The 23,724-nt window shown below is 35.9% G+C and overlaps 1 protein-coding gene across 6 annotated transcripts; it reads left to right on the top strand.

Annotated features, from left to right (window-relative positions):
* Nucleotides 1-856: 856 nt before the first annotated feature.
* Nucleotides 857-23,460, top strand: LOC127865246 (uncharacterized). Of its 6 annotated transcripts, none has more exons than XR_008042524.1 (4): nt 13,191-13,269; nt 15,602-15,756; nt 19,713-19,838; nt 23,003-23,460. XR_008042524.1 is itself a non-coding variant. In XM_052405286.1 (3 exons), exons 1-3 carry the CDS (start codon nt 1,114-1,116, stop codon nt 23,069-23,071), a joined length of 321 nt encoding a protein of 106 aa, XP_052261246.1. In that variant the 5' UTR covers nt 857-1,113; the 3' UTR covers nt 23,072-23,460. The 6 variants fall into 6 exon arrangements, 2 of the variants coding, with proteins under 2 accessions (XP_052261246.1, XP_052261245.1); XR_008042522.1 differs by lacking the exon at nt 13,191-13,269 and adding an exon at nt 13,276-13,490; XR_008042525.1 differs by lacking the exon at nt 13,191-13,269 and adding an exon at nt 14,690-14,815 and having other exon boundaries at nt 15,504-15,756.
* Nucleotides 23,461-23,724: the final 264 nt, after the last annotated feature.

Below are 23,724 nucleotides of genomic sequence, written 5' to 3'. Positions count from 1 at the left end.
CTCACAAATGACCACCACACCCTCACACTATACTATACCCCCCCCCCCCACCCCACCCCCCAATTTTTTTAAACGGTTAAAAAACACAAATATTTATTTTTATTATTTTATGTTTGAAATACCGTCCAACCATCGCACCCAAGAATACCCCCCCTCCCCCCCCCCTTCCACGAATTCCCCCCCCCCCTAATTTTTTTTTTTAAGATCATCTCACAAATGACCACCGCACCCTCACACTATACTATACCCCCCACCCCACACCCCCCAATATTTTTTTTTGAAACGGTTAAAAAACACAAATATTTATTTTTATTATTTTATGTTTGAAATACCGTCCAACCATCGCACCCAAGAATACCCCCCCAGCCCTCCTCCCCCCCCCCCCCTGAATTCCACCCCCCCCCCCCTATATATTTTTTTTAAAGATCATCTCACAAATGACCACCACACCCTCACACTATACCCCCCCCCCCCCCCACCCCGCACGCCAATTATTTTATTTTTTTTGAAACGGTTAAAACACAAATATTTATTTTTATTATTTTATGTTTGAAATACCGTCCAACCATCGCACCCAAGAATCCCCCCCCCCCCACCCCCTCCCCCCCGATTTTTTTTTGCATTTTTTTTTCCGCATTTTTGGAAGATAATGTAATAAATATCCACGCCCCCACACTATACACCCCTCTTCACTCCACCCCTCCCTCCTTTGTGATTGAAAATGAGAGGCCCTTCGCCTTTAAAAAGAAAATAGATGAGCGGTCTGCACCCGCAAGGCGGTGCTCTTGTTTTATTTAAAGATTACTACATTAACCCCAACGTGTATTTGTGTTGCCCATTATGATAACGTATTAAAGAGAGTTACCTGTTATGCATGAATTTACCTTCATAGTATAAGCTCAATAAATTATTAATATACGAAGTGTCTTTACCAATCATTGTGTAGTATATAATCAAACATACCAGATGATGATGAAATGAAATCAGTCGGATCCTGTAGGAATAAATAGCTTGTATTACAGGATTAGTAAATTATCTTATTCGTTAGTACTTTTCATTGTACCAGGACTTAATTTCGTGATCCGGAAATTCGTGCTGCTGTTCAAGACGACCATGGAGCTGACCCGCGAGGGTGACAGCAAGGTCAAGGTCGTCATGAAAACAGGAAAGACGTTAGAGGCCGTCATGGACTTCTCACAGGAGTACGAGGGCGATGACGGATTCGATAACAAAATTATGGTACACGTTAAAAACGATTTTTTTAGTCTTGATAAGATGTGATATGAGAGAAGTAAATGGTGTGTGTGATGAGCTCGCCCTAGCGCGAAGCTACCACCGTAACGAAGATACAGTTGCTTCATGAAACTTGATCAATTGGTCATCTTGCCAACATTTAATGGTCAAACGTAAATTGAAGTAATATAGATAAATAGGTCAATACAATATAAAGGCCGCGTTCAAATATGAGTTAAGTAAGGCTAAAAACTAGATGCCATGTCAAACCTTAGAAAACCTGTTGCTACTCAATAGTCAAAATCATTGAATTGATGAATGCAAAACATAAAACAGGGCCACATGAAGTCAAAAAATAGGTCACAAGGTCTATTGTTTTACCACTTGAATTTAGTTGCGCTTTTAACGGCAATCATTACCCTCTATTTATCTTACCGACGATAGAACGAGTGTCATTACTATTAAATGCCCATCTGATTATTCGTTTGAGAAAATAGTTAAACATATTTCGGATTACAGAGCTTTATAGTGTCAAGGTCTCATCTAGGTCTCTAACAGGGTAAGCAAATCTTTTCCTCAGTTTCATGACAACTTAACGATTCTTTTCCGTTCAAATATCTCTTATCTTGTCTAAGTAACTTAAAACTCCGTTCTGCGTTATGTATAAGGACAAAAAAATGAAACATTGCATTAATTTTTATGACCATCTTTTAGTAAAATAGATAATTATTTTCAAGATAAACATATGTGCATTTATTTTAAATATGTGTGGTGAATAATGAAGTTAAAAGCTGCAAAAAAGTGTATTCCTTTCATACAAAATGTGTTTAGTGTTTCAAACATAAACAATTAGTAATGTATTTCCTATGAAATGAACAATTTAAGTGACACAAAAGTTATACAAGTTCTATTTCAACTAATGATTTATTCCTCATACCTTGGACTTTTATTTACATATAAAATAGTTCTTCAATAGCAAATTGCTCCACTAGGAAAATGAACACTCGTTGATTCTACAAATGATTTTCTTTTTAATTAACTACGCGAATATGGTGAAAGTTGCCCGTTAAGTCCAGTAATTTTATAACTTCCATAAGTAAAAGCTAGAATTATGCCTAAAGCTAGCCGCGTCTCCACTAATTAGCCAAGTAACCACGCATATGCATTTTGTTTTGTATATTGGAAGATGTTAACCCAATTTCAAATACGATTTGCTCTCCTAAGTATTTTTTCAACTTTAATAGATTCGTTAATAATAATAAATGTTTGTTTTTATATACAATATTCAAAATTGAAACGTCAATATAAATGTAATTTGAGATTTTGAAATGCCAAATGTCATAATATGATTTTAATCTGGTGTGAACATGGTTTAGCAATTTATCTTATCTGAAATCTGTGGTTATTACATTTTACTTTGTTTTAAAAAGACAGAATATTTAACTAAAATAATTCAATTAAGATTCTTGTCGAAAAGCAACCGGTAGCATCTTTGCGAAACCGAAATTACGCAAATATAAGTACTCATTTTTCTTTAAGATTTGCCGCTTTGAGAATGCAAGTCTTACTATTTAATAATAATTGATTTTTTTTCTCAAAATGCGTCTTTGTTTCACTACGAAATGTATTAGCAACGTTGGTCTTCCGATGTGATATTTGCATCTTGCCATATGATTTATCGTTTCCGATAGGATTTTATGTTCAAATTTGATGTTTCCCCACTTTTTGAATTTTCGAAACAAAATGTTTATGTTTGTGATTGCTTAGTTATTGACTGTAAAAATCGTTTAAGTATTTTTTTTTTCGTTTAATGTTCTTTGATAGAAATACAATCCAATTTTTATATGGGAAAAAATCACAGGGAAAAACATGGGAAAACAAAATGGGTTTATTAAATCAAAGCGCTGAAGGCACTGAAGTTGTTTGCTGTTGTCGTCCTTGATTAGCTTGTGCACATTGCACAGGCTAATCAGTGTGCACAGGCTAATCTTATTTGACATGCATTAAGCCCCGTTTTTCCTGAATGCAGCCAATATTTACAGATTTCAATGATAAAGACTAGACTGGCCAATGTCGTCTTACAAGCTTGTAAATACACTCACTGCAGTAGTAAATGCAGACGCTCCTAAGCATTCGTCGTCTGCAGTGCAGACAGGCAGCGGTAATCGTTCCTAGCATAGTGAGTTACGGTTCTTAGCATAGCTAAGGCTTCTAAGCCACATACTGATTTGCAAAACATGCTCTGTAAATTAGTCGTGAGCTAACGCTCACTACTAAAAATCCCATGGGAAAAACTATTTTCAACGAAAAATCTTAAATGAAATTTATTTATATAATATCAAAACCACTAATAAAGGATTATAGAGAAGCATTTTTATAGCAAACATGATAAAAATTATCAATATGTTAGTTAAACGCCATTTCCACGGGGTTTGTAGGTGAAGGCCACGTGGGAACCGTCAACAAAGAAAATGATTGCCGAGACCACACCCATTGAGGGATCAAAGGCCAAACGATCCATCGTAGAGAAAAGTCTCATGCCAGACGACAATAACATGATGCTGGTGAGAATAATAGGTTTACATTTGTTAAAGAACACACATAACAAAGACAGCGGTTTTAATATGTGCATAGTGGAGGCACCATGTTAGTGCGTATGTAGGTTTATCGGTCCATTTGTTGGTTGGTTTGACCTATTAATGGTAAGTTGGTCTGTTTAATGGTGTTTTGACCAATATATTGGTTGATTTGTCAGCCTTTCATGTTCTGAAACTACTTTTTTATTTACTGTTTGATATGGATAAACATTATATTCAAAATAAGTGACAGTGCGTTATTTTTTGGCTAATAGTTTTCTTTTCAAAACAGTTTCCATGGTAAATTTAGCCCGAAAATCGACAATTTTAAAATTAGTTCGAACAATTATTGGCTTGGTTGTAACATTAATATTTACCCACCGGTGGGCTTCTTGGATTCGTTTTAGTTTGCAGAGCAGCGTGTTTCTGTCAAATCTGCAGACCATTTATTACCGTTATTATGCCCCTCTTCGAAGAAGAAAGGATATATTGTTTTGCTGGCTGTCTGCAGAGCTCCAGATAAGGTTTTGTGAAATTCTTAACGTTACTACCAGATTTTCAAAAATAATTCTTAACTCTGAAATTTTATTCTTAACGTTACTACTAAGTTTTGGAAAATAATTCTTAACTTTTCTAAATAACCTAAAAATAAATAATATTGGTTATTTTCATGCAAAAAATCAAAATAAACATACTAGCAACTTAATTTACACGAGTTCAACAGTATCTATTCAGTATTATACAATTTTATTTTTCAAATACCTTCATATGCCCAAACTGTGCTTAGATTGCATGCCTTCGATGAATTTTTACATATTTCATAATTAAAACGGGTCTCCCTTCAATCTTTTCAACGATTGGCCACGGGAATTGTCCCTTCCACTCGTTCAATGTTTTTTTTTGTTTAAGTTTGGACCCGTCGTGTCGCGTTTTTTTTTAGCTTTTCCGACTGTTTCGGCAACTGAACATACAACATCGTATAAGATCTTTTCTATAATGTCTTTCTTAACATTCAACTTCGGCTCACTTTGCGTACAATATGTTAAAAGCGTGTTTTTGCACGCTTTGCAGTTTTTTAGGCCGCTCTCTGGGCGCCGCCATTGTTTTTTGACAGATAGACTGTACACGCCGCCTTTATTGGAAAAAATGCGCTTTGTTAAACAAACTCGATAACCATTTTATATAAGCACCAAAAAGATCTTTAATAAAGAACTCAATAAAAATCGATACGAACCGATGTAAAAATAATATTCGTAACTTGATTTTGTAATTCGTAATGGTACGACAAGATTCAAAAATAAATACGTAACGGACTTGAAAATAATTCGTAATTACGAAAAAACGACCCTTATCTGGAGCTCTGGTCTGTCGGTAGACCTGTCAGTAGACCAGTCTGAATGTCGGTAGACCAGTTCGTTTCCGATCAATAAACTGTCAATGAATTGACCGATTGGCTTGATACTTCACATGTGCATAGACATTGGACAGTAGATGACCCCTATTTAAATTGGGGTCACTAGGTCAAAGGTCAAGGTCACTATCAAACTAAGTGTGAAAATTGTTTCCGATCAATTACTTGTCAACGAATTGACCGAATGGTTTGATACTTCACATGTGTATTGGCCTTGGACAGTATATGACCCCTATCGAAATTGGGGTCACTAGGTCAAATGTCAAGGTCACTATCACACTAAGTGTAAAAATCGTTTCTGATCAATAACTCGTCCACGAATTGACCAATTACCTTGATACTTCATTGGTTCATTGGCCTTGGGCTGTAGATGACCCCTATTGAAATTTGGGTCACAAGGTCAAAGGTCAAGATTACTATATTACTAATTGTGAAAGTAGTTTCCGATCAATAACCTGTCAACGAATTGACCGATTGGCTTGATACTTCACATATGCATTGGCTTTTGACAGTAGATGACCCCTATCTAAATTGGGGTCAGTAGGTCAAAGGTCAAGGTCACTTCCGCAATAAATGTGAACATAGTTTTCGATCAATAACTCGTCAACGAATTGACCAATTGGCTTGATACTTTAAATGCGCATTGGCCTTGGACAGTAGATGACCCCTATTTAAATAGGGATCACTAGTTCAAAGATCTGTTTGGAGGGGCATATGTCTCCGACCGCGGAACACTTGTTAAAAATAAATAAATCACATATTTAAATACATAATACTACAATGGTGATTTAAAATTTGGTATTTATATATTGTACTCCTGTCTGTTTTGATACTGTATGCCTCAAGACATCTTTAAAAAAATCTGTTTGCATTTATTCAAAATGATTTCATGGATTCATGCCAGAAATGTTACCCTTAAACAGCGGTCTTAAAGTAATACTTGAAGTGATTTGTTTTTCGTTTCAGGAAGTGATGATATTGCCCGATGACAAATTTTATGCAAGCGATATTTCAAGAAGGAGAGCATGCCGTAATCTGCTTCCAATTTAGGGTTACTTCATTTTAATAGCATTATGTTACGTCGAATGATACATGTATTGTGTTACGATTCAAGTAAGATTGTATTGTTAAAACGCGTTAGCATGTAATCAATAAAAAATACAAGTTCAATCATTCCACTGTGTTCTTAGATTTAATGGTAAAGCGGTCTGCAAAAAGGATGTTTGTTTTTAAACTGGTATTGCGTAATCGAATTTATGACATGTCGATGACAGCCCGTAGTACCCCAGAGTCCTGTTGTCTGAAAATACAATAACGAATTATGTGCAAGTGGCCCATTACATCAACACCAGAGATTTAAAATAATGTATTACAGTCAATAGACATTTTCAACACATATCGTGCGATAAATGTACTTAATATAGTCTTTTGAATTCGTCCTGATATTGCTTTCCTGGCGCTAGTCTAGATAGACATTGGGGAAGCATTTCGCATTTTCAACGAAATTCTTACTCGTGACATTCAGATTTTTTATCCATGTTGTCATATTTCAATATTTTACGTTGCAATCGACATCACAATCCTCTCCTTTGTCGCAAATTCACCAACATCTAATAGGGATACATAAGTGGTACTGGGATACACACGTTCTATTCGTAGTAATTATATCACTCGTTGGTGTGAATTACTTTGGGGGTCGAGTTATAATGCTGTGCAGCAAGAAGGAACGACTATTAGGTCTACTCGTATATTCTGATACTATCAGTGATGGCGACACTTTCATTATTACTGCTGAAATTGTGTTTTGATGAGTTTATATGTCATTTAAATAGTTATCTTGCTTATACCATACTTTTCATCACCAAGTTGAATAAGAATTTATTTAATCTGCTATTACATGTCTAATGTATGTTTTTTAACTATGTACTCGCCAATACAATGAACTTGACTTGATAAAAAAGCACAACAAACTCGACCGTTATCTTCCGACATGTGGATGGGCGTTAATAATATGTTTAGAATAAGTCCCGAATGGACATCATTGCAGAAACACTCAGTTAGTGTGATGCAGAATGGGGAGGTATATTCACTTGAATTAACATGAACACTACACGTTTTAGTGAAGACAAGAGGAGGTAATATTTTCAGTTCGTTTTTCTTGAATTAAACAATGTTTAAATGACGGGTTTAGGGAGTTACGGCGTTAAATTACCATTTGACAATGATATAGTTTTAGCGGTATTACCGTAGAAGCACCTAACTTGTGGCACATGGTTTCCCTTCCAAATATTGAAGCAATAGCAGTTCAATACAAATGTCAAATGTACGCTTTTAAGTGTGTCCATGGTCAATACTTAGAAACGTTAGCCTTAATTATAGTCAAGATTGTAATTACAAGTTTCTAAATTCATACGAAACTTCCGTTGCGCGACACATAAATAAGGCATTTCTTTAAATACTATTTCACGCATTTAATTAAACATTGCGATTTATGTTTCTGATATATTTATGGCATACTCTATTTTATTGGCAAACTTAAACAGATTTAAAATTGTTAATTGATGGTTTCAACCTTTATTCTCTTTTGTATTTATTAATAAATGTTCAATCTGAATCAAGATAAGATCCTATATGAGCGTTATGAAGTCGGAGTTGTTCCCCTTGTTACTTATGATCTCGAGTTATGCGTTTTCGAGTACATTTCTCCGTACTGCTAGCGAATAACTTCTTCTTCTTCTTAGTTTCGAGCGAATACTTCTCACGCACAACAAAGCAGAAGCTACAATTCATATTGACAACACGTGTGTGTAACAGAACGTTAGAAATATGGATCGATGTCTATGTCATGCACATTAGGCCATTGACATTTCTTCCAATATTGTGTTTAGTTTGTTGTTCATGCTTTCATATATTTGTTATATTGTTAAAGTGATATTATGGGCATTTTTCACTGTTGAATTGAGCTGAAAAGAAATAACAGGTCAAAATAATTCGTTAAAATGTGGTAACTGACAAATTATCTACAACTCATCTTGCTACCAGTTGTTTATAATACATATATATTATTTTCGATATTTTACATTACTCACCCAGTCCTATAAATCGAAATGATCCGTAAAACAAAATTGTGTCTTTGTGTCGTATGAACGCATCTGCATGAAAACTACATTTAGACTCACATCGTACATCGAATCATTTCTGCCGTCAGTTGTCAAAGCGAAAGTACGGGTGATATTCAAATGGATTATTTTTCTCTTTCCGGGATATTGTTTTAGTATGTTGATGCTGCATTAACAAATATAAGTGTATATGAAGTGAAAACACCCAAAAATAAACAGCGGTTGCGATAGACACCTATATATTGTTAGATGCCCATAATATCACTTTAACACAATGCGCATGTGTAGCATGGTATCTAATTATATTCATCCATAATCCTATTAGTCTTACACTTATAATGATGGATGAGAGATAGTCAGTTCGAAAGTTGTGCATCACGGTGTAGAAGCATATCGGTGGCCTTTCTGTCAAAATGCTGCCTCTCTGTTCATTCTTCGCTGCCTCTCTGTTATAAACAAGAAAAATGGATGATCGTAATTCACAAAACCGGTAAGAAAATATAAAATTAAAACCCGTAAACACATTTGTGCATAAAAAGAGGTGGTCCGTGAGTTGAAGCATATATCCAGCTACAGGTACACCGTATTCCGCAGGTCCAAACACTTCTCACAAACTGTATCGAAGATGGAATGATGACGAGGCTTGTGGAACATCGTGCATACATGCCACTTTGATAACTTTTTAACAAAGCTTTTCCGTAATAATACATCAAGTGTCATTGATATCATCTTTATGATCAAATCTTTACATTCCATGTACGCTATATGGTAATTGTCATCAATTCTACTTAAAAATTGTGGCACGGAAAGCCTCTCGATCGGCTCACTTTTCTGGCACGGGAAGTCTAGTCATCGAACTAAACCGCTTGATATATCATACGGCACTCTTTATCAAATAACAGTCGATTCTCGTTATCTCCAACTCGCTTTTCTCGAAACTCTGCTTATGTCAAAGTAAATCCCATGTCTCAACTTCGATCCTTTTTTATCTCATACAGATTTTGATTTTTACATTGTATATATCAAAGCGATTTTCTTGAAAATCGGTTATCGCCAACTAATTTTGAGATGAATTTTTATGTTCGTATATATGTTTTCAACCGTAACGGCCGTATGGTGTGGAAAGTAGGACCCCGATGACACAAATCCGCAATTGCCTAATCAATGTATTGTTGTAAAGGTGTGGCAGTGGGTTTCTGTCACAGGTTATTGTTTACTGCGTACATTACCGCCGGTAAATTTACCTTGTGTTACATTGCGGTTACTTTCGGTTTTCCTTTTTCTGTTTTCGTCTACGTTTTTTTTCGAATGTTTATCTTTAACTCCGGATATCTCCAACTATTTTTGTTATGTCCTTACAACTTCGAGATAATGAGAGTCGACTGTAAATCAAATCATATTGCATGCGTGCAGTTACATAAGCATCATACTTGTAAAATTTAAGACTCAAGAAGAGGTCAATTGCCAGTCTCTAACAAAAAGGCTCCACATTCACATGATTTGCATAATACGACTTTAAAAGTTGAGTAAAATCATACTGTGAAAAAATTCTTGTTTTGTTACAATGTTTCCCTACTCCTTTCATCGAAGGATCGTTTAAATTTATAATTAACACATTCGCCCCTGTTACAATTTCAACAGACTGTTTTAATCAGTTCAATTATATTGCAGATAGCAATTAGAATGTGAAGTGCGATAATACGATGACGACAGTACGATAACGCGATAGTACGATGGCGACAATGCGATAATACGATGACGACAGTGCGAAAATACTGGGACAGTGCGATAGTACGATGGCGACAATGCGATAGTGCGATAATACTATGGCGACAGTGCAATAGTACGATGGCGACAATGCGATAGTGCGATAATACGATGACGACAGTGCGACAATACGATGACGACAGTGCGATAGTACGATGGCGACAATGCGAAAGTGCGATAATACGATGACGACAGTGCATCAATACGATGGCGACAGTGCAATAGTACGATGGCCACAATCCGACAACGCAATAGTGCGATAGTACGATGGCGACAATGCTATAATACGAAGACGACGGACGATAACGCGATAGGACGATAGAGGCAATGCGAAAATACGATGACGACAGTGTGACAATACGATTGCGACAGTGCGAAAGTACGATGGCGACAATGCGAGAGTGAGATAATACGATGACGACTGTGCGACAATAAGATGGCGACAGTGCGATAGTACGATGACGACAATCCGACAATGCGATATTGCGATAGTTAGATGGCGACAATGCGATAAAACGATGACGACAGTGTGACAATACGATGACGACATTGCGATAGTACGATGGCGACAATGTGATAATACGATGGCGACAGTACGATAACGCGATAGCACTGTGAAATGGCAGTCTGCGGTAACTGCATAATTTCCTTCGAAACAAAGCATTTGAATAATTAAAATATATATTCGTAACCTGTTTTGTATTTTAAAATGTTTAATGTACAGTGTATCAAAGTAACATGTAGTTTCATTTAAGTTAAATTACTGTAATTGGCTATTTTTAACAGAATAACCACCTTAAGCATTACTTAATATTTCGATTTTAGCTCAAAATCAATGTAAAGGTTTCGCATTTGTCAATAGTTTGTTTATATTGAAAATAGCTACCTACCATTACTGGATGTTCCGTTCGCTTATCCATAAATACCAGAACAGATGAAATTCGCCTTATTAAGTAGTGAATTGACACAATGTTTCGTATTAAAATATATACCCGACGTCGTAGCGAAACGGATTACAATTTGACCTCGTCATTCCCCATTGGTTACTTCACGTTGACTGTGGCAACGAACAAAGACACATCTACAACTTTCAGTTGTAGATCTGCATCTAATATTATATTGTAGTGAAGGCATTATATGTTTCCTGGTGAGTTTACTTGTATTATTGTTATAATTGTAATCATTGTTTTTTTCAATTATATTATATTGTTTCATTTATCTGATTTATAATTTATAATATTTGTTAAAATAATTGATGTAATTATATTTCAGACCATCATCATTACATCAGCATTGTGATAGAACTGTAAATAAAAAAAAGAAAATCAGATTGATGCGTTGATAGTTACGAATATCATATGAACCCAGCTTCACATGCTACCGATATATGAGCCGCGTTCTGAGGATAACTGGGCATAATGCATGTGCGTAAAGTGTCATCTCATATTAGCCTGTGCAGTCCGCACAGGCTAATCAGGGACGACACTTTCCGCTTTTATGGTATTTTTCGTTTAAAGGAATTCTCTTCTACACGAAAATCTAGTAAAGACGGAAAGTGTCGTCCCTGATGAGCCGGACTGCACGGGCTAATCTGGGACGACACTTTACGCACATGCATTATGCCCTGTTTTCTCAGAACGCGACTCATATTATATTCTATTCATACGCACAGCACACACATGAGAATAAGAACGCCGTGTCAGCTTGAGTCATATGAACTATGTGAAAACCAGTTATAAAACGCATTTGGAAGCATTTTGCATAATCGTGTTTTGTAAGTACTAATTCGCATTTTCTTAATATTTCGCAAAGCTGTTTTAAATCTTTTTTTATAAAGATATCTTCAATATATTTTACAATTAACACTAATCGTGCGTTTTGTAACGGTAATAACACTTACTTAATGACCCGGATAACCATAAATATTGCCTAATTATGCATGTGGTCTATACCATGCTCTGACGCCTTCAGACATTTACATCCAAAAGGGGAGTTGACTTATTCATATACCATCGACACCATAATAATGTTTGATTTTTTTGTTATTCGCTAATGTAGATTAAATAGCACATTATGAATTACTTGTATATTGAGCATAATGTATGCTTATGTCTTTGCGAAAACCGATTTGTTTACCAGGTTACCATGTACACGTAAAGGGGTCTTTTCACAGATTTTGGCATGTTTTGAAGTTTGTCATTAAATGCTTTATATTGATAAATGTTAACATTGGATATAAAAAGCTCCAGTAAAAAATCAAGAATGAAATTAAAAAAAAAGAAAAAAAAGGTAACCCTCATAAGGGCTCGAACCACTGACCCCTGGAGTCCTGGAGTAAAAAGTCTCCCACTTAGACCACTCGGCATCCTTTCGGACACAATGATAGGTGTATTTTATGCTTCATATAACCAATCCTCGTAGTTTCACACAATATAACGACAACAGAAATCTTCAAATTAATTCGTTTCGCGTTGCAACGCTGTATAATTTTCGGCGTTTTAAAAATTAAATCGTCAAAAGATGCATATAATGGCTATTTTAGAGCATGGTAAATGTTCAGTATTACTGTTTCCTCACAAATATCATGACTAAAACGAAAATTTGCGAATTTGAAACAACTTTTTTCAATTTTGTCAATTTACCCAAACGTGAAAAGGCCCCTTTAAAGTAGTAAAATACAAGACATTTTTAAACACAAAATAAAAATGTAGATACAATTTTGTTAAATGCTGAAATTGATGCGACGAAACAAAGAAGATTCATATCATACGCTGCGATTAACATATAACTTTTTATCAGGGGTGGTATTCCAGAAACATCTTAAGTCATTTCTTAAATATTTTCACTAATAAGTTAAAAACTACAATGTTTTGTATTTCTTTACTCAATAAAGACATGCATGTTTCTTCGGTATTCCTCAAATGACATTGACATAATGATGTTATTTTGGTGTAATGTCCGATGCCTAACTATTGCAGTATGAAATGAAACACTTAAGAAAAATTCCAAATTTAAGGATAAAAATAAAATTTAACTTAAGATGCTTCTGGAATACCACCCCTGAGCTATTCTGTCCCTTTAAGTTTTAACTATGTACATGATGGTGGGCAAACAGAAAATAGCATACACAGGAAACAGCGTAAAATACACGTGGTATTAAGAGGTACATGGAGAGGGTTTTTACTTTTGTTTGGGATCTAAAATTGAGTTCATTTAATGAACTGGAAGTAGTTTGTTGAATTAATACATTGTAAATATCAGGTGCATCAGTACGAATCAAAGCACACGGTCAAATTAATTGTGCATCAGCTGGAGTGTTATTGATGTATGCATTGATGTAAACGTCGCTTGCAATTTGTGAAAGGAGTAAACATTAAAGTACATGTAGGTGTTTGTTACTTAAGTATTCTTTTAAAATGTGGTAAAACACTCTTGCTTATAATATACAAATATATATTATAAATTTAACAAAAAACAAATGCACTTTCAGAGCATGGATTTTATAATTGATTATCTTGGATATGTTTTTTCTGACATCTTATGTGGTATAAATAAAATGTGTGTGCATATTTGTTCTTGATGGCCTTGCATTCTTATCTGGTATAAATATCATGCTATGAAAAGACTATACCTGCTTAAATTACCTATGTATCTGTTTTCTATGATTTAGAATAAAACATATGAGCCTCACTCTGTAACAGTTGTCGCAGTTGTTCATTGCACATACCAATAAATTATTTCGTCATTTACTAAAAGGGCCCTCGTTTAGCCGTTATTGGGGCCGAAATTCTGACCTATTCCCCCCCTTAAAATAGTATACTTTTTACCCCTATTTCAGCTAAAAATTCCCCCCTCCATTTAAAAAAAAACTTTTATTTCTATGTTGCCAGCTGTTATCGTGCTATTAACCTGTGATTAAATGTATATTTTTGTAAGTTACATTAAAAAATAGCAATTTTAAGTGTTGAATGGTTGGTGAAAAGATCTTCTAAAATGCCCTTTTTCGCCCAAAACGACGCGAAGTTCCCCCCTCTAAGGGCCCCGGCCCCAATCCCCAAAGTGTAGCTAATGAAATCCGCGTGGAGGTTGTGCCTATTGAATAAGCCGGCCCAGCCAAGGTACCTATTAAAAATTCGAACAACACACTCAGGAGATACGCAATTCGTCTTATTTTAACAAACTACTAATTCAAATGTTTCACTTATTTTTGAAAATTACTTTTAAATTCTACTAAAGAAATAATAAATAAATTAGAAATATTTTTTTAGATAAATGTGTGACATCACACATAGCCTGACCCCCTCCCTCCCCCATGTCAAAAATTGTCACACTTTCTTACACCCCCTCCCCCCTAACTGGAGCGTGACATACTTTATGGACTGCCCCGTTTTCGACCGCGTGTCGTTATATACAATACATGAACATTTACATTTCGTTTAACTCTGCATATCGATGTTATCAATACTGTCAATTGTGTCACAGGGGCATGCTTTATTGACTTAACTTAAATGTTAGTGCATGTGTACGATTAAAGTTTATTTTAAATCTGATGAGTGGTTGATAATGCGTCTGTTACCAGCTTCAGTTGTTCACGGCCGTTAATCACGGGCGGTACCTCATTTTTGCGATGCATAAATAAATGAGCCAATGCAATTCCGAGGTTGCGCTAAGGGCCAAATGTTTTGAAAGTTCAAGGATAATTCAACAGGGTAAATATATATATTTTATATGGGTGTTTTTCAACATATTCAGCATTATTTAAAAAATCGGGCAATGTTGTGCGATTAGCGAATATTAATTCATCCACAAATGTAAAGAAACTTACAAGCACAATCCTTTTGGAAACGTGGGGACCTTTTAAAATTGAGCCATGGTGGAGTTTTTGAAAGCAAATTGATGTTTTCTGTCTGTGTTACGAGAAAATGACTATGTCAACCAGATTGATACGCTAATGCCATCAAACGATTGCGCTCAACATATAGAAAATATTGCATATACGAACACATGAGCCTCTTGCGGATCTAATAGATAATTTTTGTATTTTTCCAAAAGATACGGAGCCAATTCAAATGAGGTGGCGCCAACTGCACGATATATGAATCAGCACATGACTTACATTTGATAGATACCGTTCCTTTTCATATTTCATTGGATGGAAATTTGCTCGTTACACAGGCCAACAACATCGATATGCTTTCCAAAACGTCAACATGACACCGCTCATAAAGGTCCTCACGTTTGCAAATAAGTTGTGATCGTGTGTTTATGTACATGTGGATGAATTTATTCGCCGAATCGCACTACATTGCCCGAATTTTTAAATAATGCGATATATTTGTTAAAAATATATAGAACTTACGGACCCTGTACAATTATCCGTGAATGTTCAAATCATAGAGTCGACTCGGAAGTAGCATTGGCTCATTTATTGATGCATCGCCAAGATGAAGTGGCGCCCGTGATTAACGTCCGTGTTGTTGTTCTGTGAACTGCAGAGTATCGTCAGGTGTCTGTACCTGATCTATATACGTGTATCGGAGGGAGTCGTAAGAGTTGTCCACCATGGCTCTGCAAGGGTTCGATGAGAGTTATGCCGGCAAATGGCAGCTGATAAAGCACGAAGGGCTTGATGCGTTCTTAGAAGCAAATGGTAGGTTGTACGTTGATATTAAATTATATACAATTGCGTTATTTTATTTATTACAAGTTAATGTGTGTGAGCAAAACGGACGTTTTTTTCCGAATTTTTTTTTTTACATACTACGTCTTACTTAAGCTATTCTGCAACCATACCTAAATTAAATTAACCTTTACCAATACGTTTTATTACACAATTATATTACGGACAACGTGTATTTTGGTTGCACGTTCTTATTTTGTATATTACGTCGCATTTGAACTGTATCGGTAAATTAAGTTATAATGTAAGTATATAATGTATCACTCGAGTGGCTTGTGTGATGACGTATCACACGAGAGGCGGAGCCTCGAGTGTGATGCGAAATAGCACAAGCCACGAGAGTGATACAAACTCTTGGAACAATTGACTAGCGTAATATTCCTTTTATTATATACAAAAACTAACGAAAACAGTTAACAAATGTATTTTTTACTTAAACAAAACTGACAAAACAATGACTATAACGGTACGCCATAGTTTATTTAAGACGCGTATGAATACAGTTTATGTAAGTTAACGTGTAAACATTCGAACCGGGAAAACACAGGTTTCCGACACGCTTACCACAATGCCATCGTTAATCCAATTTTTATAACAATTAAGTTGACAGCTTTAATCCGATGTTTATAACAAAAACGTTTAAACGATATGCACTTCCACTTCTATCTTCCATGTCTTTATCGAAACTTAGTTTAAACCACACTATTTCATTGAATTCCTATCGAAATATACATTTATGCATGATAAACACACACTCCAAAATACGTTTTTAACACATAGTTTACTGCTAAAAAAACACCACATCCGACATGTCCTTACAGAGTTTAGACAAGAGTTCCGCGGTCGGAGATGACCGCATTGAAGCCGGATTTTTGATTTAAATGACAGGAAAGTACCTTTCGTGTTTTTGTCAATGCAATACTTAAATTACTGAAATATTGTTCAAAGGTCAAAATGAAATGTAAGTACTTTTCAAGGCATGAGCAAACCTTGTGTTATGTTTTGAATGCATGCATATACATAACAATTTTAACATTTTAACATTGAAGGTCACAGTGACCTTGACCTTCAAATGAATGACATTGAAATGAGCAGTGGTGATCTTCTAGTACTGGCCAACCTTTATGTCAAGTTTGAAGACTCTAGGTACAAGCATACCAAAGTTATAACATGGAATAAGAACTTTAACATTTTTACCTACCAAAGTTATAAGAACTTTAACATTTTTACATTCAAGATCACAGTGACCTTGACCTTAGAATGAATGACCTTGAAATGACCAGTGGTCATCTAAGTGTGCTTGCAAACCTTCATGTCAAGTTTGAAGACTCTATGTCCAAGCATACCAAAGTTATAACAATTTTAACATTTTAACATTTAAGGTCACAGTGACCTTGACCTTCAAATGAATGACATTGAAATGACCAGTGGTCATCTTCTAGTACTGGCCAATCTTTATTTCAAGTTTGAAGACTCTAGGTACAAGCATACCAAAGTTATAACATGAAATAAGAACTTTAACATTTTTACATTCAAGGTCACAGTGACCTTGACCTTCAAATGAATGACCTTGAAATGTCCAGTGGTTACTTACTAGTTCTGGCCAACCTTCATGTCAAGTTTCAAGACTCTAGGTCCAAGCATACCAAAGTTATAACAACTTTAACATTTTTACATTCAAGGTCACAGTGACCTTGACCTTCAAATGAATGACCTTGAAATGTCCAGTGGTTACTTACTAGTTCTGGCCAACCTTCATGTCAAGTGTCAAGACTCTAGGTCCAAGCATACCAAAGTTATAACAACTTTAACATTTTTATATTGAAGGTCACAGTGACCTTCACCTTCAAATGAATGACCTTGAAATGACCAGTGGTCATCTGTTAATCCTGGCCAACCTTCATGTCAAGTTTGAAGACTCTAGGTCCAAGCATACCAAAGTTATACCATGAAATAAGAACTTTAACATTTTTACATTCAAGGTCACAGTGACCTTGACCTTCAAATGAATGACCTTGAAATGACCAGTGGTTACTAACTAGTTATGGCCAACCTTCATGTCAAGTTTCAAGACTCTAGGTCCAAGCATACCAAAGTTATAACAACTTTAACATTTTTTATATTGAAGGTCACAGTGACCTTGACCTTCAAATGAATGACCTTGAAATGACCAGTGGTCATCTGTTAATCCTGGCCAACCTTCATGTCAAGTTTGAAGACTCTAGGTCCAAGCATACCAAAGTTATACCATGAAATAAGAACTTTAACATTTTCGAGCACGCCGCCCGCCCGCCCGCCCGCCCCCCCGCCCCCCCGCCCGCCCGACAACATCAATCTATAAGCCGAGATTTTTTCGAAAAAAATCCGGCTAATAAAACTATTGTGTTTTGTCAAAAAAATGACGTCACACGATGTGCTACGTAATATATTTCGTAATATAAAATATTTCTATTTTCGGTGCGTGTAATGTGACGTCATTAAATGGGTCAAAGTAGTCCGGCTAGTATGGAAATACGGAATTGGAAACAGCGAGTAGCGTAATACGGGATTTTTTATTTCAACGATTGATACAACCTGTATTTTGTTAAAAGCATTAAATAGGTATATAATAAATAAATAAACTTTGTCCTGATGGAGTTGCATTAACGTTGTGTTCAGTCCCTTGTGCAAGTAAATACAGCAGTCCTTATGTTTGTGAGTGTTCATATATCTAAGCTCTTGTTATTGTATGCGAAATCTGTCAGTCACTGGGTTATCTACATTGGTCGTTTTCGACTTTCAAGATTTAGTCATTAAAATTATGATCTTTAATGTTTGCCATATTTCTTTCTGTGTTGCTTACAGTGCAATACGTTTACCTAATTCTACGACATTTAACGAATATTGTTGTATTTGCACGTTGTGTTGACAGTTATTTTGGGTCAAAAATTTTATTTTGTTGATATTAAGCGTTCGGTTAATCATGGTTTTGATCGTTCGATCCTGAACTGGGTCGAGCTCTTTGAATATATGGGTCAATTCTCCGATCGGAATCAGTCTGCAATTTGCCATTTTGAAAGCGATTCATTCACATTCGAAAGTTAAACTATTTCTTGCATTATAAGTAATTGAACCGAACTTAAACCTATTACTTAATAATGAGTATTGCTTTTAAATAATTAATTTTATTTATGTTTTCAATTTGAATTGAAATTAGGATGATTCATATATAGAACACATATTTATATTATATGAGTCGTGTTCTGAGAAAGCTGGGTATAATGCATGTGCGTAAAGTGTTGTCCCAGATTAGCCTTTGCAGTCCGCACAGGCTAATCAGGGACGACACTTTCAGCTTGTATGCCATTTTTCGTTTAAATGAAGTATCTTCTAAATCCAATTTAGGCGGAAAGTGTCGTCCCTGATAAGCCTGTGCGGACTGCACCGGCTAATCTGGGACGACACTTTTCGCACATGCATTATGCCCAGTTTTCTCAGAGCGCGACTCATATATTGAACGTCAAACAATACGTAAACTCTTACCCCGTCGTTTGTTAAACATGTTGAGGCTGCACTTTTTCGAAATATACGACAACGCTATGAACGGAACACAATCTCATACTAGCTACTATATTTTGTATATTGGAAGATTTAAGGCACCCTTACGTTTTCCGAACAAGCCATTCTTTCACTCTAATGTGTTACACCTAAAAATGATAAATACTTGTATTTATATTGATCTGTTACGATAAACGTCGATTTATGTATGCTTTTCGAAACCGATTTATATCAAAATTGATTTTAATCTATCTATTTGTTAACATAAATAACATCTAATTGTCATCTGTTATCTAAATAATACTTAAATGAAATGATCCCGTCAAAACCATATTTGATCTTATAACCCTGTAATATAAATTCAACGCCATTTGCCCGCGGGTGTGTAGGTAAAGGCCACGTGGAACCCGTCAACAAAGCAAATGAAAGCCGAGGCCACACCCATTGAGGGGTCAAAGGCAAAACGATCCATCGTAGAGAAAAGTCTTATGCCAGACGACAATAACATGATGCTGGTAAGAATATAGGTTTCCCATGTGTGAAAGGGCGCGAGCATTTCTTAGACCCCCATGAACAAGCGGTATAAAGGAGGGTATACTATAGTCACCATGTTTGTTGGTGGGTCTGTCGGTTAATCGGTACATTTGTTTGTGGGTTGGTCTGTGTAATGGTTAATGTTTCTGTTGATTGGTTGGTCCGTTTAAATTTATGCATTATCTGTTAGTCAATCTTGTTCTTAAACGACTTTATTGTTTGTTTGATCCAGATATACTTCATATTCAAAACAATTAGCAGTGCATGATATGTTTTCTATTCTGTATTCCTTATATTTGAGTTGACATTCAACTTGTTCCCCCATCATATTCATAAGAAGTAGTTTGAATCAAAGTTTGCTCGTTGGTATCATACATCATTGACAACTAGCGGTCGTCTTGGATTCGAGAACTATGAAATGGTTAACATCAAATGGTGTATTCCACTGACTGATTTTATTCAACTGACCGCCTATTTGCTTATGTTATATTTAGCGAAACATTCCCGTGTAGCTGTACACAACTGGTGAGCATAAGTCATAAAGCATTGTTTGTTTTGAGATTATATAAAATTTAAATAAGCTGACTAGTCGCATTTTCATTTTGAATGTTTGCCTGGCAGGCGTACATTGTGTCAATCGAACGTTATCTATATCGATTGTTATCCCCCCCCCCCCCCCTCAAAGACGAGGGGGTATATTGTTCTACTGGATGTCGGTCGGTCGGTACACATGTGCATTGGCTTTGGACAATTATATATGACCCCTATTGAAATTGGGGTCCTTAGGTAAAAGGTCAAGGTCACTGTCACAATAAGTGTGAAAATTATTTCCAATTAATAACTTGTCAATTAATCGACCGATTGACTTGATACTTCACATGTGCATTGGTCTTGGACAGTACATGACCCCTACTGAAATTGGGGTCACTAGGTAAAAGGTCAAGGTCATTGTTTCAATTAGTGTGAAAATCGTTTCTGATCAATAACTCGTTAAAAAGGTTGACCAATTGGCTTGATACTTTCCAGGCGCATTGCCCTTAGACAGTAGATGACCCATATTGATATTCTCTCAATAAGTGTGAAAATCGTTTCCGATCAATAACTCGTCAAATAATTGAGCGATTGGCTTGATGCTTCACATGTGCATTTGCCTTGGACAGTAGAGGACCCCTATTGAAATTGGGGTCACTAGTTCAAAGAACTGTTTGGTGGGGCATATGTCTCCGACCGCGGAACTCTTGTTGCATAGTGACATGAAGCTTAATACAAATCATCAACACGATGATGAATACTGCGGTACTTTTTTCGATAAAATTAACAATTGCCGAATGGCTGCTATCTTGGATAGAAATCTGAGTTTTTCAAGACTTTCTGTTTATATATTTTTCTTTTGACATCAATCAAAGAATGTTGAAATAACGTTCACAGAAATGTTCACGCATATAAGGACCAGTATGCTACCTTCAAGGTCAAGAGTATACTATGAGCTCGAAGCAATATAGCACTGTCAACGTCACACTTTTGGAGCACCTTTGTCAAAACGATATGTGGTGTAATTACTCACCGGTAGCGATAGCTCTTGGTTAAACCACCATTTTGAGAGGTTACCCTTATGTAATAATAATAATAATAATAATAATAATAATAATAATAATAATAATACCGATTACTTAAAATCTTTGCTACATGATACAACCGAGCTGTTAGCAAGGTACAATTTGTTTAAACCTTTTAAAACTGTGATTAATATTTCGGATCGTTTGATTTCTTTCTCTTTTGCACTACCTGTTTGTGGGGTTCCAATTCAATCATACCAAGACCAAGGTGGTGAGCGCAAATGATAAACGCGCGCTTTTTATTCCTGTGCTTTAAACACTGCCCACCTGTGTTTACATTTTATTATATTTCTATTCAAGTGTACTTACGTGCTGATGAAGGGTGTGGTAAATAGAAAGTCATAGTACACAATAGTATAATTAAACATGTTACAAATGTCAACGAAATGGCCATACTGTCAACATAGACATAGGATTCACTCTTCAAAATGTTAAAAATTCCTTTAAGTACGTTCCATTTAGCTGGATTGCTTGACAGACGTATGGGCAGACAATTCAATTACGATAGGCCTTGCTTACTAAATTCAGGCCAATACAATACATACACAAAAAAATAAACATATCAAACGTCAGAATGAATACTACAGAAGATGATTCATGTGTATTATTAGCTCGGCTATTTTCGGAGAAACCCCAAGCCAGCTCGTCGTGTTGTCCGCCGTCCGACGTCCGCATCGTGCTAAAACCTTGACATTTTGCTCTATAATCAAAGTGCTTCCACCTACAACTTTGAAACTTCATATGTAGATGCACCTTAATGAGTTCTACACGCCACACGCATGTTTGGGTCACTAGGTCCAAGGTCAAGATCACTGTTACCTCTAAAAAATATAATACTGACAAGCTTTAATTTATTCAAAACTGCACCCGCAGCCGAGCGTTGGCACCCGTTATTCGGTGCTCTTGTTATTATCCCCAGCCATAGGCGGAGGGATATTGTTTTGGCGTTGTCCGTCCTTCCGTCCTTCCGTTTTTCCGTCCTTCCGTTCGTCCAGCACTTTTGTGTCCGGAGCCATATCTTGGAAGTGCTTTGGCGGATTTCATTAAAACTTGGTATGAGTATATATATGGATAAGAGGATGATGCACGCCAAATGGCACTGTACACCATCGAATAATGATATAGTTATGGCCCTTTGTATTTTGAAAAAAATGCTTTTGTGTGTGTGTCCGAAGCCATATCTTGGAAGTGCTTTGACGGATTTCATTGAAACTTGGTATGAGTATATATATGGATAAGAGGATGATGCACATTGGCGTTGTTTATCCGTCCAGAATCCTTTTGTGTCCAGAAGTATAATGGCGGGGGATATCAATTCAACGAATTTGATTGTTTATAGTACTGTCCTTTTCATATTTATATTGTAAGAAGAAGCTTACGACTCATGCTAAATATTTAGAATGCATACTAAAGAAAATACTATATTGAAAACCATTTGTTTGACTGTTTTTTTAATGATTTAATTGCAGAAATTCTAACCTTAAATAGCTGTCGCAAATTTACACGTTTACTTATTGTCCTTGTTTTAGGAAGTGGTGACATTGCCCGACCACAACGTAACATGCAAGCGATACTTCAAGAAGGAAAGCATGCCGTAATCTGCTTCAAAACTAGATTTACATTACTCGTTTTTGAATTGCATCATGTTGCGATTTATTATAAGTTTAGTATTGTACAGTTGAACGTGCAAGGATCCTACTTATCATGATAATGATATAATACTTTAATTACCCCACCGTTTTCTAAATGAACTAGTATAATGTTATTTGAAGAAATGTTTGCTGATAAACCGGTATAGGGTTATGACTTTCAAATACAAGCTCGAAACCAGCCACGTCTTGGAGGTTTGTTTTTACCTACAAGCAGATCTGTGGGGTGGGTTTTGTTAATGTTGATTTAACGGCAATTCTACACAAAAAGGTGATTTCTCGACGCTTTTTAATTATAACATTGACATGAATTAAGAAATTAAAACTTAATTTTGTTATGAACTTTTTTATTATTTTTTTAAAAGTCGATGAATATATATTGCGGCACTGTTTTGGAAAATTCGTTTTGGGCAAATAGAATCATCACATAGCAATATATACATAATAAAACACATACCTTGTCACGCAAATGGGATGGCCTGCAATTTAGATAACAGATTTACCACATGGAAATCCCAACTAAACCGTGCACATCTGTTCAAATGACACATACATTTTGTTGACATAATATTTGGTTCTTTAACAAACAGGGGTACACATTT

This window comes from Dreissena polymorpha, chromosome 1 (genome assembly GCF_020536995.1).
Source record: "Dreissena polymorpha isolate Duluth1 chromosome 1, UMN_Dpol_1.0, whole genome shotgun sequence".
Taxonomy (NCBI): Eukaryota; Metazoa; Mollusca; class Bivalvia; order Myida; family Dreissenidae; genus Dreissena; species Dreissena polymorpha.
The sequence above is the reverse complement of the archived record's forward strand: the minus strand, read 5'-3'. Positions and strand labels throughout refer to the sequence as shown.